The following is a 25,341-nucleotide window of genomic DNA, read 5'->3' as shown; positions in this document are numbered from 1 at the left end:
GGCCTTAAAATAGTCCATGGGAAACCACGTCACAGTCAGTCACAAGGCAGCGTGGAAAGAGCAAATCAAGATATACAGAACATGCTTATGACGTGGATGGAAAATAGGGCATACCATGATGGGATAAAACAAGCTCCTTATGCCGCCATGTTTGGGCATGATATTAAAGTCGGCCTATCCACATCAGCTTTTTCGAAAGAAGCTATTGAAAATCTACGCACCGAAGAAGAGCTCGAGAAAGTGGTAAGGGAATTTGGTTTAGGTGAACAGCCTCAACAAGAAATAAATATAAACCAGTCTATGGATAGTGACCCAGAACCAGACAATTTGCAAGAAGATATTACTGAAGGTAGCAATATGGAAAATGGCAACAATAATTATTGAGAAAACGCTAGTAATACAGAAACTTCAGAAAATCAGAGCAAGTGTGTAGAGTGTGACAATTTAAATACATCAGGGAATATAAGGTGTGAACTTTGCTTGTACCAAAGGAATATACAGTCAAACAGACTAGACGCAAAAAGAAATTTAGAAAATCAAGCAAAGAAGATGAAAGCTTTATCTAATTCAAAGTTTTCCCCATGTTCTGTTGGAGATACAGTGAGAGTAAAAATTCCAGACGTTGATCGAGGAAGGGGTGATTTTAGAAACATTCTCATGACAGTTATCGAGAAAACTGACGACGATTTGTATTTTCTGTGTGCAGTGAGAAGCTTATTGATATGGAAAGTGTATCACCGGAAAAGAAAAATTTAACACAACTTGCAAACGAACAGTCACTTTTCGGAGGTCAAGGTTATAAACGATGCAATTGTAAAACTAAATACGTGACCAATAAATGTAAATGTAAAGCTATTGGAAATCTTTGTAACTCGAAATGTCACAGCAGCTTGTCTTGTTTGAACAAATAGATTATATTATCTTTTACTTTGTTAGGATACAGTTTTAGTGTAACCTTTGATTTGTAAAATCTGTTTTTTTTTATTAAATAAATTACTCCAAATATTTATGGCGTTATTTTTTAACATTAACCACGCCAAGGCGGATTACCCGGGTAAAGCCCAAAACGTGTATAATTTTATTAATATTTTGGACTTTACCCATGTTTTCTGGGTATTGTGCAGTTTATCCGGGTAAACCTAAGTTTAACCGTTATTCTAACTTTACCCATAAAATATATGTATGACTGTGGACAACGCTTTCACGAAATCAAAAAAAGACAACAAAGAACTCACTCAAGATTAAGACTAAAAAATGATTTTTGCCAAAATAGACTATGCTTGTCAAAAGTTTAGAGAAAATATAAAGACTAGACATTGATCGAAAATGCAAAAGTTAAATACCACAAGCAACCGCGAGATGAATGGCTTTTTATCCGCTGTAAAAACCATAATTAATTTATCAAAGAGTATCCTTTGTGAAGCCGAGAAAGAAGTTCTAAGAAAAGGACTTAATTTTGCCATTAAAAAAATCGATTTTGGATGTAATTACTTCAGCAGAAATCGTCAACTTCACTATAAGGTAAGGAGCACCCTGAACCAACTGACGAAGTACCCACCAAAAACAAATACCTCCAGAGTAAAATAGACCGCACTCAGAGATTTAAAAATGGGCACCGACATCAGGTTCAATCCGGCAGACGAGGGCAATGCAAAACAGTCATAATGGACTTGAATATTCATAAGAACAAAGTTCAAAAAGTCCTCAACAGCGGTCTACACCAAGAGTAAAGGAAAGAGTCTACCGGGTACTCAAGAAGTATTCAGCTCATATTTCGGATGCACTATGGACCGAACTTGCTTTACACCACAGCAAACCACCACAGTTCTATGGACGACCCAAAATACATAAGGAACAGATGCCGTTACGACCTATTACGAACTCCGGGGATTGGCCAACATCCAAACTTTCTAGGTTTTTATTGAGCATCATTAGCCCTTTAACTGCTCCAGGCGTATATATTGCGTCAAAGAAATTATTTAACGACAAGCTGCTCTGGCCGTATAAACACGATTAAAAATGGTGATATTTAAAGACGCATTGGAACCGCCTAGAGCCATCCACGCGCCGAAATATTTTAGTGGGGGGTGGGGTTACTTTTCAACTTGTGCGAATCGTCTCGATCTTGTTTGTTTAGTATGCTGATTGAATTATTGAAGGGAGGTTATTGTTTTGCTGTTTCAAAATGCCATTTAAACCAAAATTTTATACGGACGATGAGTTGTATCAAATTCTGGCTAACAGCGAAAGTGAAGATGATGATGTCGTCAGCAATTCAGACGATTATGGCTGGTTAGACGACAGTGAACCTACTGCTGGTCCAAGTACTTCAAGTAAGCAAAATTACGTGGAAGAAGATAATTTACCGAGTATTATATCCTCATCTGATTCCGAGTCGGAAGAAGAAGATCTGGTTGTACCCACTAAAAAATTTAAATCAGATTACATTTGGAAATCATCTGATCTGTCTCCTGTAGTACATAATTTTGATAACAGTACGTCTGGCTGTCTGATTCCCCAGTTAGACATGTCTAGTACGGCACTGGATTGTTTCAAAATATTTTTTGATGAAAATGTAACCCAATACGTCGCGGCTCAAACAAACAAACCTTTACTCCATATTCGTTACAGAAAATACAGAGTTATCCAAAAGTTCGAGGGTAAATCGTTGGAAAAATACCGATTCTAGCGAAATTTACTGCTTTATAGCAACAAATTTTCTTATGTCGCAAGTGAAAAAAAAATCAATAAATAGTTATTGGACGAATGATAAACTTTTAGCCACTCCTATTTTTTTGCAAATAATGCCCAGGGATAGATTCCTTTTGCTTCTTCGAATGTTACATTTTACAGATAATAACAAAAAACCGGAGAATGACGTTTTATGGAAACTAAGATACATCATTGACCATTTGAGGGATGTATTTACTAAAACCTTATATCCGTTTCAAAACTTATGCTTAGACGAAAGCTTGCTGCTGTTCAAGGGACGGGTATTTTTCAAGCAATACATACCTTCCAAACGACATCGGTTTGGAATAAAATTTTTTCTTCTATGTGACTGTGAAACGGGGTACGTTTTAGACTTTATTATTTATGTCGGAGCTGCACCAGAAATAAAAAAAAAGAAATATCTTGACAAGGATATTGGAATATCTGGTAATATTGTTCTAACTTTTCTTGAGCGATATTTGAGCAAAGGTCATTCGTTGTACGTAGACAACTGGTATACAAGTCCCGCATTGTTTACCTATTTACATAAAAATAAGACAAACGCATGTGGAACCGTCAGGAAAAATAGGAGAAATTTACCGAATCTGTCTAAAAACCTAAAGTCAGGAGAAATTGAATATATGTCGACGGATCAGCTTTTAGCTGTAAAGTGGAAGGACAAACGAGAAGTTCGAATGCTTTCGACTTTTCACAACAGTGACATGAAGGATTCTGGAAAAGTAAACAGAACCACAAAAGAAGAAATAAGGAAACCAGTATGTGTACTAAACTACAATGAAAATATGGGAGCGGTAGATCGCAGCGATATGTTACTAAGTTCGGTAGAATGCGTACGTAAAATCGTAAAGTGGTACAAAAAACTTTTTTTTCATTTACTGGACTTAAGTTTATTGAACTCACATGTTGTTTACAAAATGGTAATCGGTAAAAACATTTCTCTGCTAGATTTTCAAGGGCAGCTCATAAAGCAGATTTTAGAAGCACATCATCTGCCACAGCAGCACAGCAGAAGTGGAAGAAGGTCAGCAGATGGAGATAACCCTTTACGACTAACTGAGCGTCATTTTGTTTCCATGATTCCCGCAACCGCTGCCAAAAAATTTGCACAAAGAAAATGCATTGTGTGTTCAAAACATGGAAAAAGAAGCGATACGCGTTATATGTGTGCACTATGCGATGTGCCGCTTTGCCTTTTGATTTGTTTCGAAAGATACCATTCCTGCAAATATTACTGACTTTTGTAAAATATCATAGGAATTTATAAAGTTTTTTTATTTTGTTTTATTTGATGGTTTTTCTAACCTCCCAGAATGTATATTTTTTGTTTAGTTGTTTATTTTGTTTATAAATTTAAGTTTTTGTTATTATAAATTTTTTGCATGGAATATGTTTTTTTTATTCCCTAGCAAAAAAAATTAAAAAGATATTTTACAAATTTTTAACTTATACCAGGGTGTTTTCAAGGTTGAGTATTTCAGTGAGAGTAACTCAACTTCTTTTGGCGAGTTCTACAAGCTGGTAAAATAAATATAATATATAAATAAATAAAAAAAATACTAATTTAAATTAGCCATACGCTGCTCCGGATGTAGATATGCGTTTTGGGCTAGAAAGTGCCGCACGGCCGGCACGGCGTAAAAAGCTAACTTAGCAGTGAAAGGGTTAGATCACTGCGAGGGAACACGGAATCAGTCGTCAAAAACTCAACCCGCTTCGTCGAACTACTTCAGGCCACCAACATTGAACCCGGTGACAGCTTAGTAAGCTTTGATGTTGAGTCTGTATATGATTGTGCCCATCGAGGAATGAACTTTCATGGTGAACGCACTGAACTTCTACTTGGGGAAGTGATGGGTATTTTGGAAGTTTGTCATCGTAATTCCTACTTTCAAGTCAAAGATACGTTTTACGCCCAGAGCAAAGGACTTTATTGGGATTCCCACTATCTATAGTCGTAGCCAACATTTACATAGAGTGGTTTGAAGAACACGCTATAACATGAAACACATGACACATTCATTCTCTGGGACAAAAGCGACGCAGAGCTAACGGAACTTTCTAGAACACCTTAACAACTTTAGACCTATCATCAAGTTTACGATTTGTTCCACCCTGTATACAAAAATTTATGTGAAATAATGTGCAACTTAAAATAAAAATCAACGGGTCCGAGCGTTTTCTCAAAAAATCATGTCTCTAAGTTTTATCGGATTTATGTGGAACTTTAGGCGGTCACTGTATAGAAATTAACGATAATAAGACGTTAAATGTATGCGACACAAGTGTTTTTATTCTCGCGGATCACCACGAGAGTTAATGGAAAACTAGTTGCTTTAAATGAATTGTTTGCTCAATCAAAAATAGAAATCAAAGTAAACATTAATTAAATATTGGAAATAGTCATAGTAATCAATTACAAAAAAAACAAATTTACCTAGATAGCAAGGAGAAGATACATTAAAACTTTTACATATACTAAAGTTCAATTTAAAAAATCAGCAAAAAAGTCATAAGGAATATTCAAAGTTAAATGAATATGTGATCATTTTAAAAGATACACTGTTTTTCTCGAAAACAGAATATTCAGTCCAAGATAAGTTTCTTTATTTTATGGCGATTCAATCTGCGTCTTCGAGGCATCGGCATGTGCAATTTACATAATTGTGATCATAGAATAATTAACTTACAAACTTACAAGAACATTGAATGCAAAAGAAGTCCTGCTACTGATAACTTAGCTAAGATACAACTAAATACGATGTGTGAATTGGTGGTCGAAGTTCTCCATAGCAACAAACATAGTAACCAATTAAGTGCGATTGGATTGTATAGACATACTTCTTTCACGTACGTTGCGTAATGTTGCTAATATAAACGATAAGAATAAGATTTAAAAAAAAAACAGTAAATTGTATCTAGTAGTAAGAAAGTGTAATTAATAAATATAAAGACAGATAACGCCCAGCACTTCCACTTTTGCTATAACGCTCTTGGCAACCTTCAAAATGTTTGTCCGAATTCCTTTCGTAGTCGTAAATTTGACGGCCATAAGTCGGTTTATCTTGATATAATTAATATGTGCTTAAACTAAATAATAAGTTTTGTGTATACCTTATAGGCTTTATATGCAGGGAGATAATGGAAAGTCAATATTACTTACCAGCTTGGCGATAGGGCACATCTTCGCAGGATAACACTTCACCGTTACTTAGAATTTGGAACTCAGCTTTTCTTCGTAATGTTGATAAGTGTAAAGAACCACCACGGGGTGGTATCTCAGGTGGGGCCGGTTCTGGTGGTGAATCTTCCGAAACATCTATATGAATATAAAAATAGGTTTAAAATCATATACATAACTGTAACAATAAAGAAGTTTTTACGAAATACAATAAAGAAATTTCGATTTAGACCAGCTAAATCGATGACTACTGAACCAACGTTTTTATCTTCCTCATAGATCCCCGTTCAAGCGGTTTAATGAAAAATTTAATAAAACAGCTTTGTTGCATATTTAACCGGTAATATGACTAGAGAAGTTCACCCTTATAAAAAGGTGGATGCATGGAAACGAAACATTTTCATTAAATGTAAAAAAGAGAGAATAAGCGTAAAAACAGGGTCGGTCTTTCCCTAATATTTACATAACACAGTATTAATTTTGTATAAATTTCCATGTCGTTGTCGCAGTATTTGCATCGCTGTGTTATTTTGCGAACCCCATTAAAATTCAACAGTGTTTACTTAATCTTCTGGTCCGAGAGCTAAAATTGTCGGGAGATCTTTGTTAATTGTAATATTTAGTTAGAAACGATTCCAACGGCTGATTTTGGTTTTTTTTTTGAGTTAGTTAATATTAATTAAAGAAAATTTTAATATATACAAAAGTATTTATGACTAAGCAAATATATATTTGAATTATAACTGCTTAATACACCTTTAATTTTTTTTGACGTTAAAATTTCACTTTATGAGTGATAAATTATATAATATACCAAAAGAGTGGTATTTTTTAAAATCTTGAATTTAGTCTTATAAATGTATATAAATAAATAAATAAATAATGGCTTTATTTGTACTTTTCAATAGAGTACATAGGCGAAGTCTAGCCAGAGGCTAATCCACTTAACCTATTTAAAAAATGTAAGCAAAATTATTTTAGATAGCACAACAGAAAGAAAAAATTTACATTTATAATAATAACACTAATAGTAATATACAAATAAACAGATATACACCTATTGGTCCATAAAAATCAAAAATTATAAAATAAGAAACATCTACTGACAATTTAGCTATTCTGTTTTGTTAAGAAATGCAGCATTAGTTTATTCTTGAAACCCGCTACTGACATTTCTTTTATAGGATTCCGAACAAGGTCATTTTAAATTGCCACAGCATTATACAGAAAACTACGATAAAAGAATATATTTGATATCTAGGAATTGACTTATTTATAAATCTTAGATTTGCTTCATGCAAATTTTTCCGAAAAGTAAGTTTTTTGCAAAGGTAGGGAGGAGTAGACGACGCTAGCAGTCTATGCACAAAAACCGCCAATTGCAAAGAGAATAGATTTTCCACGCGCAGCCAACCAAGTTCACATAGCCTTGCAGAGACTCTTCATACTCTCTCAGTCCATAAATAAATCTGTAGCATTGATTTTGCAGCTTTTCCAAACGGTACGCAGTGAGTCTGTCTAAACGTGGAAAATAAACAATATTGCGGTAATTCATAATAGGTAATGCTTAAGACTCACACAGTTTTTTCCTTACTTTAAAATTAATTATATGTCTATTTGCATACAATGGCTTTAAAGAATAGTATGACTTTTTAATGACATTAAAAACGTGTAACTTAAAACGCAATTCATCATCCAAAAGCAATCCAAGATTTTTTGTACATTTAACCATACTTTATTACCTCCCACAAAAAGCTTTAAACCGTTCAATGCAAATCTTTTTTTGTTCTTAGAAGTAGGGCATATAACACAACACTTTGAAGGATTGAGTTTTAAACTATATTGAGAGGAAAAGAAGAAAATTCTAGGAAGATCGTCGTTTATTTTACTTAATGCCTCTAATACAGCTTTAACTTCAAAAGAATGATAAATTTGCATATCATTTGCGAACCCCTGGATCTGGCAGTATTTTACAACTCTAAACAAATCAGAAACATACGTCAGAAATAAGAGAGGCCCCAAAACAGATCCCTGAGGTACTCCAGATGTTATATATTTGGTATTTGAAAAAGTCTGATCTTCCAAGATCACCATTTGCCTTCTGTTGAATAGGTAGGATCTAAAAAACATTTAAGAAACTTTATCAAAGCCATAATAAACCAATTTTGCAAAAAGCAAATGATGATCCAAGGTGTCAAATGCCTTGGAAAAGTCGAGCATTATAAGTGCTGTGGAGTCACCTTTATCCATTGCAGAAATTATCTCTTGGGTAACGTTTAGTAAGACAGATGTGATGCTATGTTGTTTCCTAAACCTAGATTGCTTATGCGGAATAATATTATTAGAGGTGAGGAATAAAGGTCATAAATTTGCGGCTGTATAAACTTTTCCAAAACTTTAGCGATGAGCGGAATAATTGAAGTTAGTCTAAGGTCGCAGAAATTAGTTGGATTATTAATTTTAGCCAAAAGTGTTAAGAGAGAAATTTTCCACATACCAGGGAAATACCCAGTTTCTAGGCAATAGTTTATAATATGCGTAATATGTGGAGATAGCTTTGGAATACAGTGTTGCAACATTGACGCTGATATTGAATCACAACCGTGTGCATTTGATTTTAGGCTTAGGACTATTTTAGAAATTTCCTCAATTTTGGCTAATCGAAATGAAAAATTTAGATCATGCTTAAACTGCTTGTTCTGAAAATCAGCAACTTATTCCGGGCAACTACCTAACGGGCTATAAATTGAAGCAAAATAATCATTAATTTTGTTTGGATCTCGGAGATTTAAAGGAATAAAACGATTAAAGACATTTTTTAGACTTAGATTATTAATAGCTCTCCATAACTGTTTACTATATCTGATGTTCTGATGAAAGATTACGCATCTGTCTATAATATGCCTAATCCGCCAAATTTTTAGACTTATATCTAGAATCTCTGTTTTAAAAAAATGTTTTTAAAGCATGTAAGGTGTAAATCAGTTTTTTATTGCTATTTAAATAATGTACGGAAAAACTTGTGGTTTGATCCCATGCATCTTTTTATTTCATTTTATTTTTGTTTCTTTAATATTTTTTTACGTAGTCGGATAAGACTATTCTGGTATCTACAGTTGATAAATTGCAATTGAATCGAAAGATTTATTTTTTTATTTTTATACGATGTTTATTCACATACCCTTTATGCTTGACAATCTTTATTTGTTAATTTTATTCCGATATTTCCTTTCAGCTTCCTTGTACTTTCCTTATTCTTATCCAATTGCCCTGGATCTACATTGGAATAAGCATGTTAGAAAAAAGTACCTGAGCAGAAAAATGTTGACGAGGAGCCTAGTTACCATTACCGCGCGCGCGAGTTCTCGATGTACTGCTACTACTGCTTTTACGGCTGCTAATTTTTATGTGCTAAGGGTCCGACCCATTTTATCCTCCTTTAAGCTAACTTATGGCTAAGTCGAGCTTCATTTCATGATAATTACTTATTACTTTATTCTTTATACATTTACCGCCCATTATAAATACTGAGGACTGGCTCAGGGTACCCAGAAAAACTGAAGTAGTAAAATCAGCTTCCCTTCTCAAATACGGTCCATTTACCTCATTATATTAGATTACATAACATCTGTTTATTACAACTTGATATATTTTTTTACAAAATTACTAATTGAAAAAAGTTAAACGTTAATTTTACAACATTTTCTAGAATAATAAATCCAGTTCACTGTGAAACAATTTTTCTGGTTAAGCAAAGGGTCATTGCACTAAATTATTTCATAAAGTAAATTAAAGATTACTTATCTTTAATTGATCGATTTAGTTTTCGTTGATGGACCTTTGTCTTTTTAAGAATATCATTCGAAATTGTAATTACCACTGGCAATTGGAATTAAATAGCTTAGTTGACTTTAGCTTTTAAAAAGGTGCAAAAAGGCAGAAGATGAATGGCAACGCGTTAAAATCGATAAAGTTTTTTTAAATGGATACCACTGATTTTTCTAAATTTTTGTGCACGCTTTTTTGTAGGTTTGCAATCGATCGTGATCATTTAAGGGTTTTCTTAAACCTCGTCAAAATAAAAATGTATCCAATTTATTAATTGATCTCTAGTTTCGATTTTCACTGTTAACTTTTTTTTACATGCTTCCATAAAACGTAGTTTCCATAAAAAGCTGGATTAAAGTCTGGTGACCTAGCTGGCCAAAGATGTGGATCTTCACGTCCAGTCCACCGATCAGCAAATTGTTGATCAAGATAATTTCGAACATCAATTCCTAAAGGCGCGGGTGCTTTATCGAATTGGAAATATATGCCTCTTAAATTTACTTTTTCTAATAGGCCCGGTAAAATATTTTGAAGAAAGTCTAAATACACAATAACAGTCGTTCGGAGAAAAAATGTGGTCCAATTATTATAATTATGTTTACCAATATATAAGAGTTTCTTGAATTAAAAACTCAACTTTTTGTAAATAATAATAAATATGCCTTTATATTACGCCTTTATATTATTATATTATATTATGCCTTTATATTAACCGCACACTTAAAAATAGTACTTCAAAATAATATATATATATATATATATATAAGTTCAAACTATAAATTAGTAACTATAATTAAGCTTATAAAACAAAACGAATCTACACAGACATAATCATATCATACATTTAATCAAGTAATATAGTTAACTAAAAAGTGAAAAAAAGAAAAAACATGATTTCGTAAAATACGTAAAACTATTATTAAAATGGAGTTTGGCAAGTTTTTTAGAGGAAGCGAGTAAGTGCCTACACTTCAGATCATGAGGTAACGCATTATAGACTTTAACACCGGTATAGCTAAATGAGGCTTGAAATTTGGTAGTTCTATGCCTTGGAACAAAAAATTTTGTAGAATGACGTATATCATAACCATTAATGCTTACCAGATTCTTATACAAGTACCTGGGGACTCTACTGTGGACAGTTTTATAAATGACATTAGCCATATAAACTTTGAATCGTTTTTCGAGCCTTAGCCATTGAGATTCGATAAATAATGGTGTTACGTAGTCATATTTTTGATTACAATAACTAAATTTTAGGCAAGAATTTTGTAATTTTTGCAAGCTATATTTATCTCTTTGAGCAAGGGCTGCCCAGAATAAAACACTTGCATAACTGATCACTAAGGGGACTAATGATTGAGTTAACTTTAACTTAATGCTAGTTGATAAAATAACTTTATACATGTACAAGACTTTTAGTTTATAGTAAGCTTTTTGTAAAATATTAGAAACATGATATTTAAGATTAGGTTTATTATTGATAAATATGCCTAAGTTTTTTTTGCAGCTAGTCGGCTGCAGAATAACTCCCTGGATGAAGATATTCACGCCCAAATCATTCCACACAGGAATCCCAAAAGCCAATAGTTTTAACTTAGCAGCATTAAGAGCCAGCTTATGGAAACTAGACACCTGCATAATAGCATCAAGATCAGAATTTATATTCCCTATGGCGGTATTAGTTTAATTAATTGCAAATAAGTGATAGAGTTGAACATCTGACCAATAACAACATATTGCGCAAATGCTAAACCGAGACGTACTCTTTGCACTGGTTTTTGGCCAGCAAAATAGAATGATTAGGAGTATCAATGGCTTTACTATAGTCTAACAGCACCATTGCAGTAGCTTTTTTATTATCCATAGCGCGAAGAATATCATCGCATACATGCAATAGTGCTGTTTCCGTACCATGCCGAGATCTGAACCCAGACCGGGTATCAGGAATAATTTTATTATTTATAAAAAACGTTTTTAATTGCTAGTGCATGGCTTTTTCCAGTATTTTGGAAAGGGTAGGTAGGATGCTTATAGGACGGTAATGTGAGAGCTCAGCAGGGCTATTTACTTTGGGAATGGGTTATAAATCCGCCTTTTTCCATTCACTGGGAAATGTGATAACGAAAGAGCCTTATTGATGATGTGTGTGATATAAGGAGTAATGTAAGGGACTAAAAAAGAAATCATCTTAATGCCAACAGCATCAGACCCAATGGAGACAGACTTCATATTAAATATTATATTCTCAATATCACTCTTACTCATCTCCCTAAACTTAAACTTGTTCTCATTATTAGGGTATACTTTATTAATATATTTGATATTTATTTCATTATTAAGAGGTAAGGAACTAGTTTTCGGAATACCATTAATAAAAAAAGAATTAAATTGTTCAGCATCGATAACAGTACTGGAGTAAGCTGGTAACTTTGAATTTTTAGGTGTTATATTAAGACACTTTAAAGTTTTCCAAAATGAGCCCAGATTCTCTTTAAATTTATAAGTATTTTGGGTGGAATGCATTGGGCTTAAATTAGTAAATAACATTCTGAAAATACTTCTTTGGCAATTTGTTATCCATTTGTTACCTAGCAAATGCCAGGGAATGCAAGTAGTCTCATCTCTGTACCTCTTGTACATGAAAAGGGTATAAATTTTAATTTTCTATAGTTCTCTATACTCGTGACTGCGGGACCGCTAATTAAGCGGAAATTCGCCTTGTGCTAGTGATGGGATCTTCTCTCACAAGGTTGAGAATATTCTTTTCTTAAACCACGTTATTAGCACCAACCCTTTCCAAATAAACCTCTGTTGAGGGAAACCTACTCTTCTCACGAAATGTATTAAAAGTTGCGGCAAAGGTTTGGTAATTTGAAATTCTCCAATTGGGAAATCGTTTTCTGTATACTTGTGCAGTAGCTCCGTTACCATTACAGAATCTGTACACAAATACAAAATCTGCCCACTCAATATTTGTAAATAAGGTTTTACTGAATTGAAACGTACAAACTTTCTGCAGATGAAGAACAATATTTGTTGATTTTAATAAGCAACATCAAACAGAAACGAAAAACGTGCATAGCTAAATGACATTTTAAAGACACGTGTCAAAAATCCCAGACTTACTTGCTGAGTTTAAGCAAATTTATAGAAATTAATTTTTATTTAGCAGCCGTAGGTCTACATAATAGCTTTCTGGATGTTTTCTTCAGTATTGCTGAGGTATAGCTTTAATACATACATCGCTAAAAAGAATTTTACAGTGTCACTCAACATAGTGGCGTATTTTTCTTGAGTATTAGGAAAAAAGTCAAAAAACTCAGTTCCGATATACAGGTTATCTCACAGAAAAAAATTAAAGGACTCATGCTACTTTCTGAATAAAAAAAAATTAAAAAAAAAGAAAAATTCCAAAGTACAAAAATTACCCTGTATGTTGGTAAAAAAGCTGAATTAATCAATTTAATTATCCACTTGATTATATCCCAGCCATGCCTTATACTCTACAAATGTATATACAGTGGGTCGCGAATCATCCAGTATATCAATATTTCACTCCCGCAACAATAGCAACTTCATTGTCTGTAGGAAAAAACTATAAAACAACCCCTTAACATCGTTTGGCAAGTGGTCTCAGATTTGAACAGCAACAAACCTAAAAGCTTTTTGAAAATATGGCGCAGAGTGTCGCTGTATAACAAATTTGTCTTGGTCAAATAGGAATGTTGACCAGGAACAAAAAGGGCCCTTAGGTAAGATAGGTTTCCAGTGTTTAATATTCTATAGATAGATGAAAATATATGATACTGGTGCCGTCAGAGAGCTGTGGTAAACAATGTCTTCATAATCAAATAAAAATAAAATTAATATGTTACATGAAAGGTACTAAGATTTGAATGACAGGTGTTTTTTAAGAGAAAAAATATAGTCGCAGATAATTCTGCCCAAGTTTCCCCCTAAGGTGCGATTCAAATGAAAGCCAAGAATCAAGTATAATATGCAAATTTTTTACCTCTGGAACTATAATTATTGACCTTTGATTTATATGAATCTGTAAAGTATTAGAAATTTAGACAGTTAAATTTTCATTTGTTCCGAATAACAAAAGTAACTATTGCGTAGTCATTAATATTGTTTTAATCTGTCGTCATAAATCGTTAAAATTCCGTTGATATTATCTTAAATTAGGCAAGGAAAGTGAAGTACAAAGTTGTGACTTATTTTGATTTGAAATAATTAAGATAATAACACTTTAAATATTTAATAATAATATTGACAATAATAATAATAACTCCAATAAATAATTTCCTTTTTATAATTCACTATGGCATCTTGGTGAGCATTAACAAAACTTCAGATGCCTAACGGTAACTGCATTGGAACTAATATTATTCCTATTCCTAGGGGTATATTCTAGGGAGATTTCCGAAGTCTACTTTGGTTCTTCCTTGCCATGAACCCACTCTCTAGCCAACTCAGTTCAACTAGTTATGAATTTGGCCTAAAAGAGGATAATAGAGAACTAACAAGAGTAGAGCATCTACTTTATATGAATGCAAGTTAAACCACCAATAAATTGTAACATATCCTTTACTACTGTATTTTACAATTACATAAAACGCGGATCGGTCAACAAAAAACCAATACATCAGGGAAGCACCAACCGCGATAACTGACTGTCACTCGATGACTTTCAACGCCGCCGCTGACAATTCCACACCGCTAATAAGAATGGGAACGCATAGCGATATGGTGACTTTTCCCAACAGTTATTTAAAGCTATTAATATATATGGAGTCAGTTCATTAACTCTTTTGATATTATAGGATGCACTAAAACGGACATCGAAATTTGCAAAGGAAGATTACAACAAAAGTTCCTAACGAAAGCCAATAAGCATCATCCCCGCAGTCCTATAGAAGGACCTATAGTTCGATCAATATATCTTTGCATTCACGTCATCATTCTTTACATATATTCAAGACAATCAGTATACTATTATAGTAGCGTCAGAAACTTAGAGAATATTGAACGTATGCCTTGACTCGAAAAGAAATACGTATTCCAAAAACCATGTGTCAAACAAGGATAAATGCCATATGTTAAACAAAGAAAAATAATATTCGTGTTTTCGACAATCGATATTTGACCCAGACCATTGGCGTTGTCGTTTTGTAGTTTTATTTTTTGATATTTAGACTTTCAGCAGTTTGTGTGCTTATTTGCGGTTACAATTTTATTTCTTTTTATTATTATATTTATACAGTTGTTTTCATAACTTTTACTAGTGTTTAAATAATAATCAGGAGTTGCTACTCTGTTATAATTATTATTACATATACTTAAGATGCAGGGCAAACGCTTGAATTCTCAAGCACGTGTCCTTGTTGGGAATCTCATTGATTATTTTAAGGCTGAAAGAGATAATAATGGTCCGCTTATTTCTCTAAACGCAGTTCAAGAGGTAAATAATACCATTTTTATTCAACATCTGATAATATGAAAAACTTTATAGAGAGTTGCTCATGACCTGAAAATCAGCTCAAGAACTGTAACCGGCATCAAAATATTCAAAGATCAAAATGCGCGGCCTTCAACACCTGGAAAAAATAGGTCTCGAAGAAAAACCAAAACCCTCGACCTGAATGAGGATACTAAAATGGAGGTTCGAAATGTATTATATAATATGTATGCACAAAGTAAGTTATATATTTTAAAAAATGGCAAAAATGGTATATTGTTATTATACTCTCAGAGAAACATGTAACCATACAACGGCTTAAAGATGAGCTATGCCAAAAAGAAATAGTTGATATAAGCTATGGATCTGTACGAACCTTCCTTTGTCATTTGGGGCTTAAATACAAGAAAAATGATAACTGAAGAACATAAATGAAGACACCTAATATAGCTTAAATGAGAACAGCATTTTTCAGAAAATATTTGGAAAATAAACATTCAAAATTTACACGTCAACTAGTTTTTCTCGATGAAACAGTAATTTGGTTTTTGCTAGTAAATCGAAACTGATGGATTATCATGGAGAAATGAATAGTGAGAACTTCACAAAGTGGGTAGAAAATCAATTAATTCAAAATTTAGAAGAACCATCTTTAATTGTAATGGATAATGCTCCATATCATTCAGTTGAGTTAGAAAAGAACCATCATATTCTTCGAAAAGAGGTGAAATTGTTAAGTGGCTCGAGAAGAATGAAATTCCATTTGATAAGCAGATGTTTAAAACAGAATTGTTGAGCTTAGCAAAGTTACATAAAAAACCGAAGAAATATAAAATAAATCAATTATTACAAGCCAATGGACATCAAGTTTTAAAATTGCCACCCTACCATTGTTAGTTCAATGCTATTGAAATGATTTGGGCAGATACAAAACATTAATATAATACACATATTGGTGAAGTTAGGCATACAGATAAAAACATTTTAGAAATGTGGGAACAAGCCTTAGAAAAATGTCCGCCAGAAGTATGGCAAGCGAAAGTGTGTCACACCGACAAACTAGTTCAAGATTGGTATGATCATGAAGTCATAATCCAAGAAGTTCCAGAGCTTATTATCCACCTAACCAATGAAGAAAGTGATAGTAATGAAAGTTCTAGTGAATCCTGTAAATCATAAATTATAGAAATACATGAGACGAACATTTGCACAAATGTTGAAATTTAATGTAAAACAAAATTTAAACATTACTAGAAAATATTAAGAACCTAATAAGTGATTTACCCAAAGTGAAATGTTATATGTATTTATAAAGTAAGTGATTAAATATTTTACATACTACAATTCGTTATTTAATTTTATAATCATTAAAAAAAAACTTGTGATTAATATGATTATAACATTTTCAGTTTATTTCCAAAGAAATGCATATTTTTTTATTTGATTTTGTACTTTGATTTACTCTGGTCATAAATATGGTATTATGAGAGCTGGATTAAACCAAATTCTGCATCTGTCAATTTTATCACTAAAAATAGAAGTAACACATAGATTCAATGGTCGGTTATGATCAAGAAAAACCTCGTTAAATTTGATAAAATCATTTTGTCTTATAGAGCTCCTCAGTACGAATCTAAACCATTCAAATAATCATACGAAAATATTTCATAATTTAAATGTTTTATAATTATGAATAGTTATGAATATTCATGATTTTCATAATAAAAGCAAAGAGTAACAATATATACTATATAGTTACTGTTTGATAAAAGATTAATGCGACGAACCAACGAGCCTGTTTTTGGATTTGAAATTAGCTTAGACCATTGACAACATATCTGGTAAACAAATATCATAAACGAATAGGCAGGTATATTTAAAATCAGTATGGTCGAGTTCTTTAACTTTTTCAACTTTCAGATAATGTAGAAAACACAGCACTTTTTAAAACTGAATTAATAGTTTATTTGAAGTAGAAACCCTCAAACCGACAACACTGAACTGACAGCTGATCGAATTGGATGAACATCGGGCATGTTTTAATGATGACGTGAACGCAAAGATTCGTGATTCAGCAAATTAGAAACTTGCGATCCTTTTTCTTAAGAAAGGCTGAAACACGACTCAACATCACTTAAACTACAGGAGCTGGAACTACTTATACATTATGGCACCGTGCAAGAAAAAATGCAAGCTTGGATGGGAAAACCACTACATAAAAGGCATGTTCACGATGTTTAATAAAAGTGTGCTGATATAGCGGCGTCGAACTACTGATTGACTTCGGGACAGTTTTTCTCCGAAACCAAAGGTTTCCTTGTGGCTATCCAAGATCAAGTGATCCCAACAAGAAATTATTTAAAGTTTGTCGTAGGTGACCCCACGGTACAAAATAACAGAAGTGAGACAACGGAGCCCATTCAGCATGTCACCGGTGGATGTCAAACTTTTCCATCTTTTATAAGGAATATAAAAAACGGCAAGTTAGTTGCAAAGATACTGCATCAAGAGCTCGCAGAAAAACTAAACGTCTTATCAGCAGCCAAGGTACCATATTATAACTATAATAAGCCGAAACCAGTTTCTAAAAATGAACAACATAAATTGTATTGGGATCGCACTGTACCTACAGACCAATGAGTAAGTAACAATAAATCTGACCAAATACTAATCGATATAATTTCTAGGAAGACAACCCTTATTGCTGTAGCTATTCCTGATAATAACCTAAGAGCTAAACATAATGAAAAAATTATTAAGTACAGGGATCTAGAACACCAGATAAGAAAACAAAGGGAAATGAGAGAAGTGCGGGTAATTCCAATTATTGGGTCAATAATAGGAGTAATACCAAAGAGCGTGATCGAAAGCATAAAATTACTCAACCTTAAGGAAAGCCTCTATAAGCTAATGCAGAAATCGGCGATGCATTAGCTTATAGTGTGCGTATGCGTTGGAAATGCAGATAACGTCAGCTAGTCTAAGAATAACGTAATTTTAGTTTAAGTGTATTATTTATAAATCAAGTTAAAAAACAGAGTCCGATAACATGGAAAGGACTCCATCCTTATCTTCTTTATCCTCCTTCATCTGGGATAAGTTAATGATCTTTCTTCTCCAGGGGGAAGCGCAATTGCCGGTTGGCAGAAAATCTATAATAATAAAAATAATGACAATAATAATGCATAGCTTCATAATGGAAGGCTTCAGATAAAGTGTTTGGTTAATTCCGATATTCGCTATATTTTCTACGGATTTTTAAGGCCTGATTAAAAACTAAACTAAAACAATGATCTTTTGAAAGCCCTGATTTTGTTTTGAGAATGATTGTTAGTAGTTATATGAATAGGCTCGGAGAAACGGTAAGTAAGATTTAAGCTTTCTTGTATTTTAGAGAGCTTAAGTTTAAAGAATAATAAAATCATAGAGTGGATCCGTAGGCTCAACAGATCCTTAAGAATATCCATAAAAAAATCAATGTCAGATAAGGGCGGGAGATACAAATTATAAAAAAAAGAAAATTATGTTTTATATGACACAATTTTTATCCCACAGCTTCACAACTCTACGGTGTTGTTAATTTAATGGGCTTAAACTGAAATTCCGTTCTAATATATATTCTCCCTCCTCCTCTCCTGCCTAGTGTTTGTTCCTTAACAAATAATACCCATTAATATTGAATATACTTGAATCATGCTCAGGAGCCAAGCTAGCCAGAAGTTAGCCAAGATAAGTCGTAAATTCGTCAAGCCCTGTGTTAAATTATTTAAATTATTATTCCCTATAATATAGGACCCATATCCTGTAAATAAACATACCAGGACAACTGTACATTTTAGATATTAAAGACAAGTAATACACCCCATACACAATAAGAACAAACCTAAATATAAAGCAAATGAAGCCATAAAATAGCCTATAATTCATAGCAGTAGTCATACGTCGATCTTAAGAAACCATTTAAAAAATACCCAAAAAATAAAAACATTTCGTGTATATTTTTAATTTACTTAATATACGTGTATAGAATAAATCAAATAAAATAAATATTTTCAAAATTGTATGAATTCAATTCTTTGATTAGCTTTTACTACGAAAAAATAGTTAAATAAAATCAATTGCTTTTCAAATTAATTGATTTTTATTTAATTTACTACAGAAACTGTTCTTTTATTATTTTTGCTTTTTATTTATTCTTAAATATTCTTATCTTCTATTTTATTTATTTTTGCTTTTTAAGTTTAATAAATTTAAGATTAATAACTACTTTATTTCCTTGTTTTCTTGTTATTGTATTAGATCCAAATGGTTTTATTTCATACTATTGTTGTTTTTTTTTTTGTGCTCGTTAACTAATGTAAACCAATTTTAGTTGTTTACTGTATTATTATTAAGCTATTTCTGGTTTTCTATTGGATCTATTTATGTCACCCTACTTGTATTTATGTTCTTTAATTTCTCACTAAATTTGATTTTTTTTAATTTAGTTTTTCTCTTTCTTTTCATTTTATCCTTTAATTTCTTTCTAAAATCTAGTCGTTATACTTTTTGTTTTTACTTGTTATTAGATATATTATAAATAATCTTTACTTCTTAACAGATAACCACATACTTATAGGCATACTTTTTTTGCTTCTATTTATATGATTTCTAATAGGAGTGATCTTCTTAAATATTATTTTTATATTATTTATTTATTTATATATTAAATAAAAAAGTTTTTAAAACCGTTCTTACCTTAAAGACTACGACAATTATTTTGTAAATTATTGATACAATAACCACTAGAAGACTTGAATCCTTATAAAATTTTAAAGTTTGATATGATAATATAAGTTCAATCTACATAGTTATCTGCTATGGAAAATAACCTTGATCCTTGTTTGTTTCATGTTTCCAGACAAACTTGGCAATTAGTTTGGTCATGTACTTAACACAAGTAAGACAGATATGTAAAAGCAAGCTAACTGTTCTTTTTTACTGGACAACATTTTCGAAAATTTTAAAGATCACATATTTAAACCTTTATAAGCCGAATTTAAGCCCCTTAATGGAAAATGGATCTACCTACTAAGAATTTCAGAACTTATGTCAGAAAATAAATTCTTTACTTTTTAGAACAAAAAAACCTCACGTATTTAACCCTTTTCGAGAAAGACCATATGAAGTTTCGGAGGAAACCGGACGGAGATTAAAAAGAGAAAATTCCCGGGAGAATAACATAATCCACTTAAAAGATGTGAGATACTTGTCGAGGCGCCACCTATCTAGATTTAAGTCAATTACTAGTGCTCATTCATTAGCATAACTTCTGGGCCACAGCTAATAGCAGAGCCCGGCTTAGGAAACTTCCCTCTCCATAACTGGATTCTGTCTGGTTTATAGTTAGAATTCTCTGCCTGGATAGTAAACTTTTAATTTGCTTATACTTATGGAGTTTCAGAAAAAACTGTAAGTAATCACTCCGGTAAGTCTTTTACGATTTTTAGGTATCAGTTGGATTCAGCATAAAGCGATGACAAATTACCAGTTTTTAAGAAGTAAGAAGTCTTTCTTATAGAAAGAAAACATTTTAAATAACTGAACTATTCTACGATTAGAGTTTAAATATCTAATCTAGATCATGGTTAGGAAAAACTCTGAAGCTTTCATATTTACAGACATCTGGCAGCACAATGGGATTCCTTCCTGAAAGTAGTGCTCTATCTACGAAATGAAAATAAGTTTTAAGACTTTTTGAAAGCTTATAATTATTACGATTCATATAATATGCAACTAAACAGTCTTGGTTCTCTATTATTTTATCTCTTAGTATTATTATTTATAAAAAAAGTGTTTTTTTATAACAAAACCAGTGAAGTTCTTTACTTAAGAAGGTATATTCGTGGATTGTTTCTAAAATTCTGTTATCTAATTCGTTCACATTATCTGGTTGAAAATTGCTAAACTTAATATTTATTTGATTTAACACAAACCATTTTATGTTTCTCTTTAAAATATTCTTGACTTACTCTATATTTGCTTACTTTTACTCTATTTTAATGTAACTAGTTTTTAATAATTCAAACATTTTCAATGCCGACTTAAGGAACTTCTAAAAACCATTTTCAAAGAATAATTATCAGATCTGTCATTTCTTTTTCATTGACGATCAACCAGCCTCTTTTCAACAATTCATCTTGTATAATTAACAAATTTTATCCAGCCCAGCAAGCATTAAATTTTTAAAATATGTCAAAAGCATCTTTTTATTCTGATTCTGGAATCCTTGAGACTTTATAAATATTGGGTCATTATACTTATTTATTTATTTGAATATACGGCAGATTCAGTTTACAAAAATAATTACAATTTAAATTAATTAGATATTACAAAATACTAGATAATATAACAACACAAATATAATACTAGAATTACAAAAAAATATACCAAGATAAAACCTCTGAAAAAACAGTCACCAACAATCCAAGGAACGAAGGTTAAAGTCTAAGATTATTTATTTATTTATTTTTAATTTGATGACCGTAAGCCGCTGGGAAATAGATCTAAACTACATTGCCCAATTTTGTAAACATTCTCACAGAAATCAAATTAGATAGAGAACCACCTTTAAAAAAAAACCTGCATATTTAATAGTGACAATTAATATCATTCCCTTGCATTAATGTACTTTTCAATAAAACATTAGAAAAATTATTTAAATTACAATAAAAACCCAAAAGATATAATTTTACTAATTCCAGGAATACCTCTGAATATCTTTAAATTGTTTCCAAGATAAGCATATTATAATAAAACGTATTAAAAAATCATGAAGCTTGGTTGCTTTTAAAGACTTCTGAAATAATTTAGAAGTGCTTAGAATATTTTAAATTATTTTGACTTTTAAATTGGGGTCTAAAACAAGACAGCCAAATTTGTCTAAAAATATTTATCAATTAGTACGAATTCTAGTACTATATTCGAGATTGACATAAAAAACAAGTGAAATTTGTTATGATTTGAAAACGACTTTATCTTAAATATTTTTTAATCTAAAATTTCTAAATCTTTTCTTTAATATTTTCTATTTAACCATAACCTTTCAACGTAATTTAAGTTGGGAAATATTGTATTGATAAACACATTTTTTGCTATATTTGAAAATATACTTGAAAAAATTATGTGATTGATAATAGCAGAGACAAGAAAATTCCTACTTCATTTAATTGTTTTTAATCTAGAAAAAGAATGTTCAAATGACTGTTAAACTTTGTACTTTAAACATTATTATTTTTCTCGTAATCATAAAAGAGTTAATAATAATCAATACACTAAATTTACTTAACCTTAAAATTTAAATAGAAAGCAGGAAAATTAAAAATACTTACGAGAACATGCGCAACCTGGCACTGTATTAATTAGTCATCATGCAATTTATCGTTATACAGTACTCAATGTTATTTCAGATTAAAGAGTATCAACTCTTTGAGCACAATAATTAGTGAAATAATTAAGATAATATAATAACTTAAAATCCTGGAAATTATATTATATCTTCTGAAGGATTTTAAGCGTTTTTAAAATATGAACATTATAATCAATTCCAAACAATCTACATAATTCGTCAAGTTAAAATTGATATAAAGTAGGTCTACAGGTAAAAGAATAATTCCTTTTAAACAATTTGTTTTAATTTATAGGGATTTTTCTTTGTTTAGGTAAATAATTAATGTATAATAGTAGACAATAATAAAATGCGAGAAGAAATTTGTACAACGTGTATATATTTTTCATCAACTAATAGCAAAGCACTTTCGGCTATCAAATAGCCATCATTAGTGCTACCTAAAAGGTGTAAATTATATAGCTTCAGAACTTCACTAAAATTATCAAACTTATGGGTTCAACCTATTTTAAAGTGAAAATAAATGTGAACATTTCCCAGACAATGTATTTAGCAGTGCAATGTTGCCAGTTGCGATTGAAGTGTTTCAGTAATACTTTTAAGTGCGATGGATGCCGAATGGGATTCTATAAAACCTATAAAACCGAATGGGATTCTATAAACCTTCTACTTAACATCCTTTGAAGTCAAAGTTTTGAAGTTGATTTCTAGTATTATGCGTTTTTATTGCAAGAAATGTATATCTTTTGAGATTTGTACCCTACGAAAAAATACCATTGAAGAAAATCATGGAAAACATGCAAAAAATTACAGCAATGCTTTAACTAACTCAGTAAAACAAATTTAATGCAATTTAGTATATTATAGCTTGCGCAGCTTAATAATAAAGCCTTAAAAGAATCAAAACTGGAAAAAGATGAAATTTGACCTTAAACAGAATATTGAGCCGTCAGATCTAAAAATAGCTGTAAGGGGTACTCGCAATACTACAAATGAGAATTTGATCTATAAGTGCTAAAGCGAACAGGATCTTGAGGCATAAAAAATGAAGAAACCCCAGATTTAAAATAACTGGATATGATGGAAAGTTGAACAAAGAAGACTTAGAAAACTGTGTTAGAGAACAAAATCATTTGATCACCCCTAATGATGAACTAAAAATTACGTTCATAAAAAAATTAAAGAGCGATTTACAGCATTCGGAGAGCACTCTCCTTTTCTGTTTCATAGATTTGTGGGTGCTAAGAAGGTATTTATTGATTGGGAATTGTACCCTGTTTATAATGATATTAGCCTTATACGCTGCTTTAAATGTCACGAACATTTTCATAAATTTAACAGCTGCCCGAATTAACCTTCCTGTGAATGGTGCTCCGTTAACCACAACTCCTTTGAATATGATAAAAACTATAAAAAAAAACACTAAAACTATGTAAAAACTGCAAGGTGAATAACTGTAAGTACAAGTTGGACTACAGGACCGACCATGGAGCCACTGATCCGGACTGCTTCTCGTCTCAGTACGTAATAAAGGTTATCAGAGTTAAAATTGATTATGCAACTATTATTGGTTGATAACCAAGAAGAAATTGTATTGATGCATAATCTAGACCACTTTAATAAGGACATTAAAGAGGCATTTCTTTTAAGAGGTGATAGGTTAACCAATAAGATAAATTTAAATAATAATTTACTAACTATATTGCATCTTAATATTCGCAGCATTAGAAGAAATGTTAATGAATTAATTTGTTTTCTTTAAGAATTTAATCTTAAATATTGCGACATTATTGTTCTTACATAATGCTGACAAATTGAGGATGGTAATAGTTTTGGTATTCGTGGGTACACTGTATCATAATAAAGCAAACTTAAATAAAAATAATAAATAGTATTGTACAGAAAATTCTCTCTTGCACATGCAGTGACCCACATAAAACTCAATCTATCCGGCGTTACTTTTACTCATATTAAACTAAAGATGAGTGACATTACTGTTAGACTATCTTCCATTTACAGGCCACCTTCAACAAGTACCACCGATTTTCTTCTTGATTTGGAAAATTAATATTATTAAGGTGCTGAAGGTCAAATTGATTTTTTATTGGAGCACACAAACATAAATTTGCTTAATGCGTATATTCAAGCTGTAGTCTATCTATATTAATTGACTATGGATTTGTATTTATCAATAATTCTCCTAGAAGAGTTTCTGTTCATTCTTCATCCACCTTGGATCATATCTTTCTTAAAAGACATGGGAGACCTAATCTAAATTATTTGTCTTTTGTTATTCATTCTGGAATCGTTGATCATTACCCAACCCTTTCGCTCACTGTGTACACATTTGTGTACATGAATTTATCAGCATCCTTATATAAATTCAGAAAGGAATTTATTATTTTGCTCATAGTGACAACATTTGTGTACATTAGGATCTTATATGTAGTATAGATGCCGCTCTCTAGGGGCTTTCAATAAAAGTTTGTTACTGTTATTTTAACAGCTGGCGAGCAATATTTGAGTAACGCGTGCAAGGTTATCTGGTAGATTATTGTGGTGTTTTGTTTGTGATGAAAATAGTAAAAAATAAATAATAACAAATTAATAAAAGGTGGTATTGTGAGTGCTAACAGTGATCCATTCAGTTTTTTTGCGGAAGTAAATTTTTTTGTCTTTGAAGACACGTACATATTTGTGTACACTGTGAATCAGAGAAGTAAAATTACAAGGTAAATTTAATCTTACTTT

General features: G+C 31.7%; 1 protein-coding gene across 3 annotated transcripts in view; it reads right to left on the bottom strand.

Annotated features, from left to right (window-relative positions):
- LOC126738818 (teneurin-a) overlaps positions 1–25,341 on the bottom strand; it is a 1,182,227-nt gene that overhangs the window by 973,237 nt on the left and 183,649 nt on the right. For all 3 annotated transcript variants that reach the window (XM_050444260.1, XM_050444261.1, XM_050444262.1), the window contains exon 4: positions 5,894–6,049. In XM_050444260.1, coding sequence (XP_050300217.1) covers positions 5,894–6,049 — 156 coding nt within the window. The remainder of the gene's footprint in view (positions 1–5,893; positions 6,050–25,341) is intronic.

This window comes from Anthonomus grandis, chromosome 7 (assembly GCF_022605725.1).
Source record: "Anthonomus grandis grandis chromosome 7, icAntGran1.3, whole genome shotgun sequence".
NCBI classification, from domain to species: domain Eukaryota; kingdom Metazoa; phylum Arthropoda; class Insecta; order Coleoptera; family Curculionidae; genus Anthonomus; species Anthonomus grandis.
This window is presented reverse-complemented; position numbering and strand designations above follow the sequence as displayed.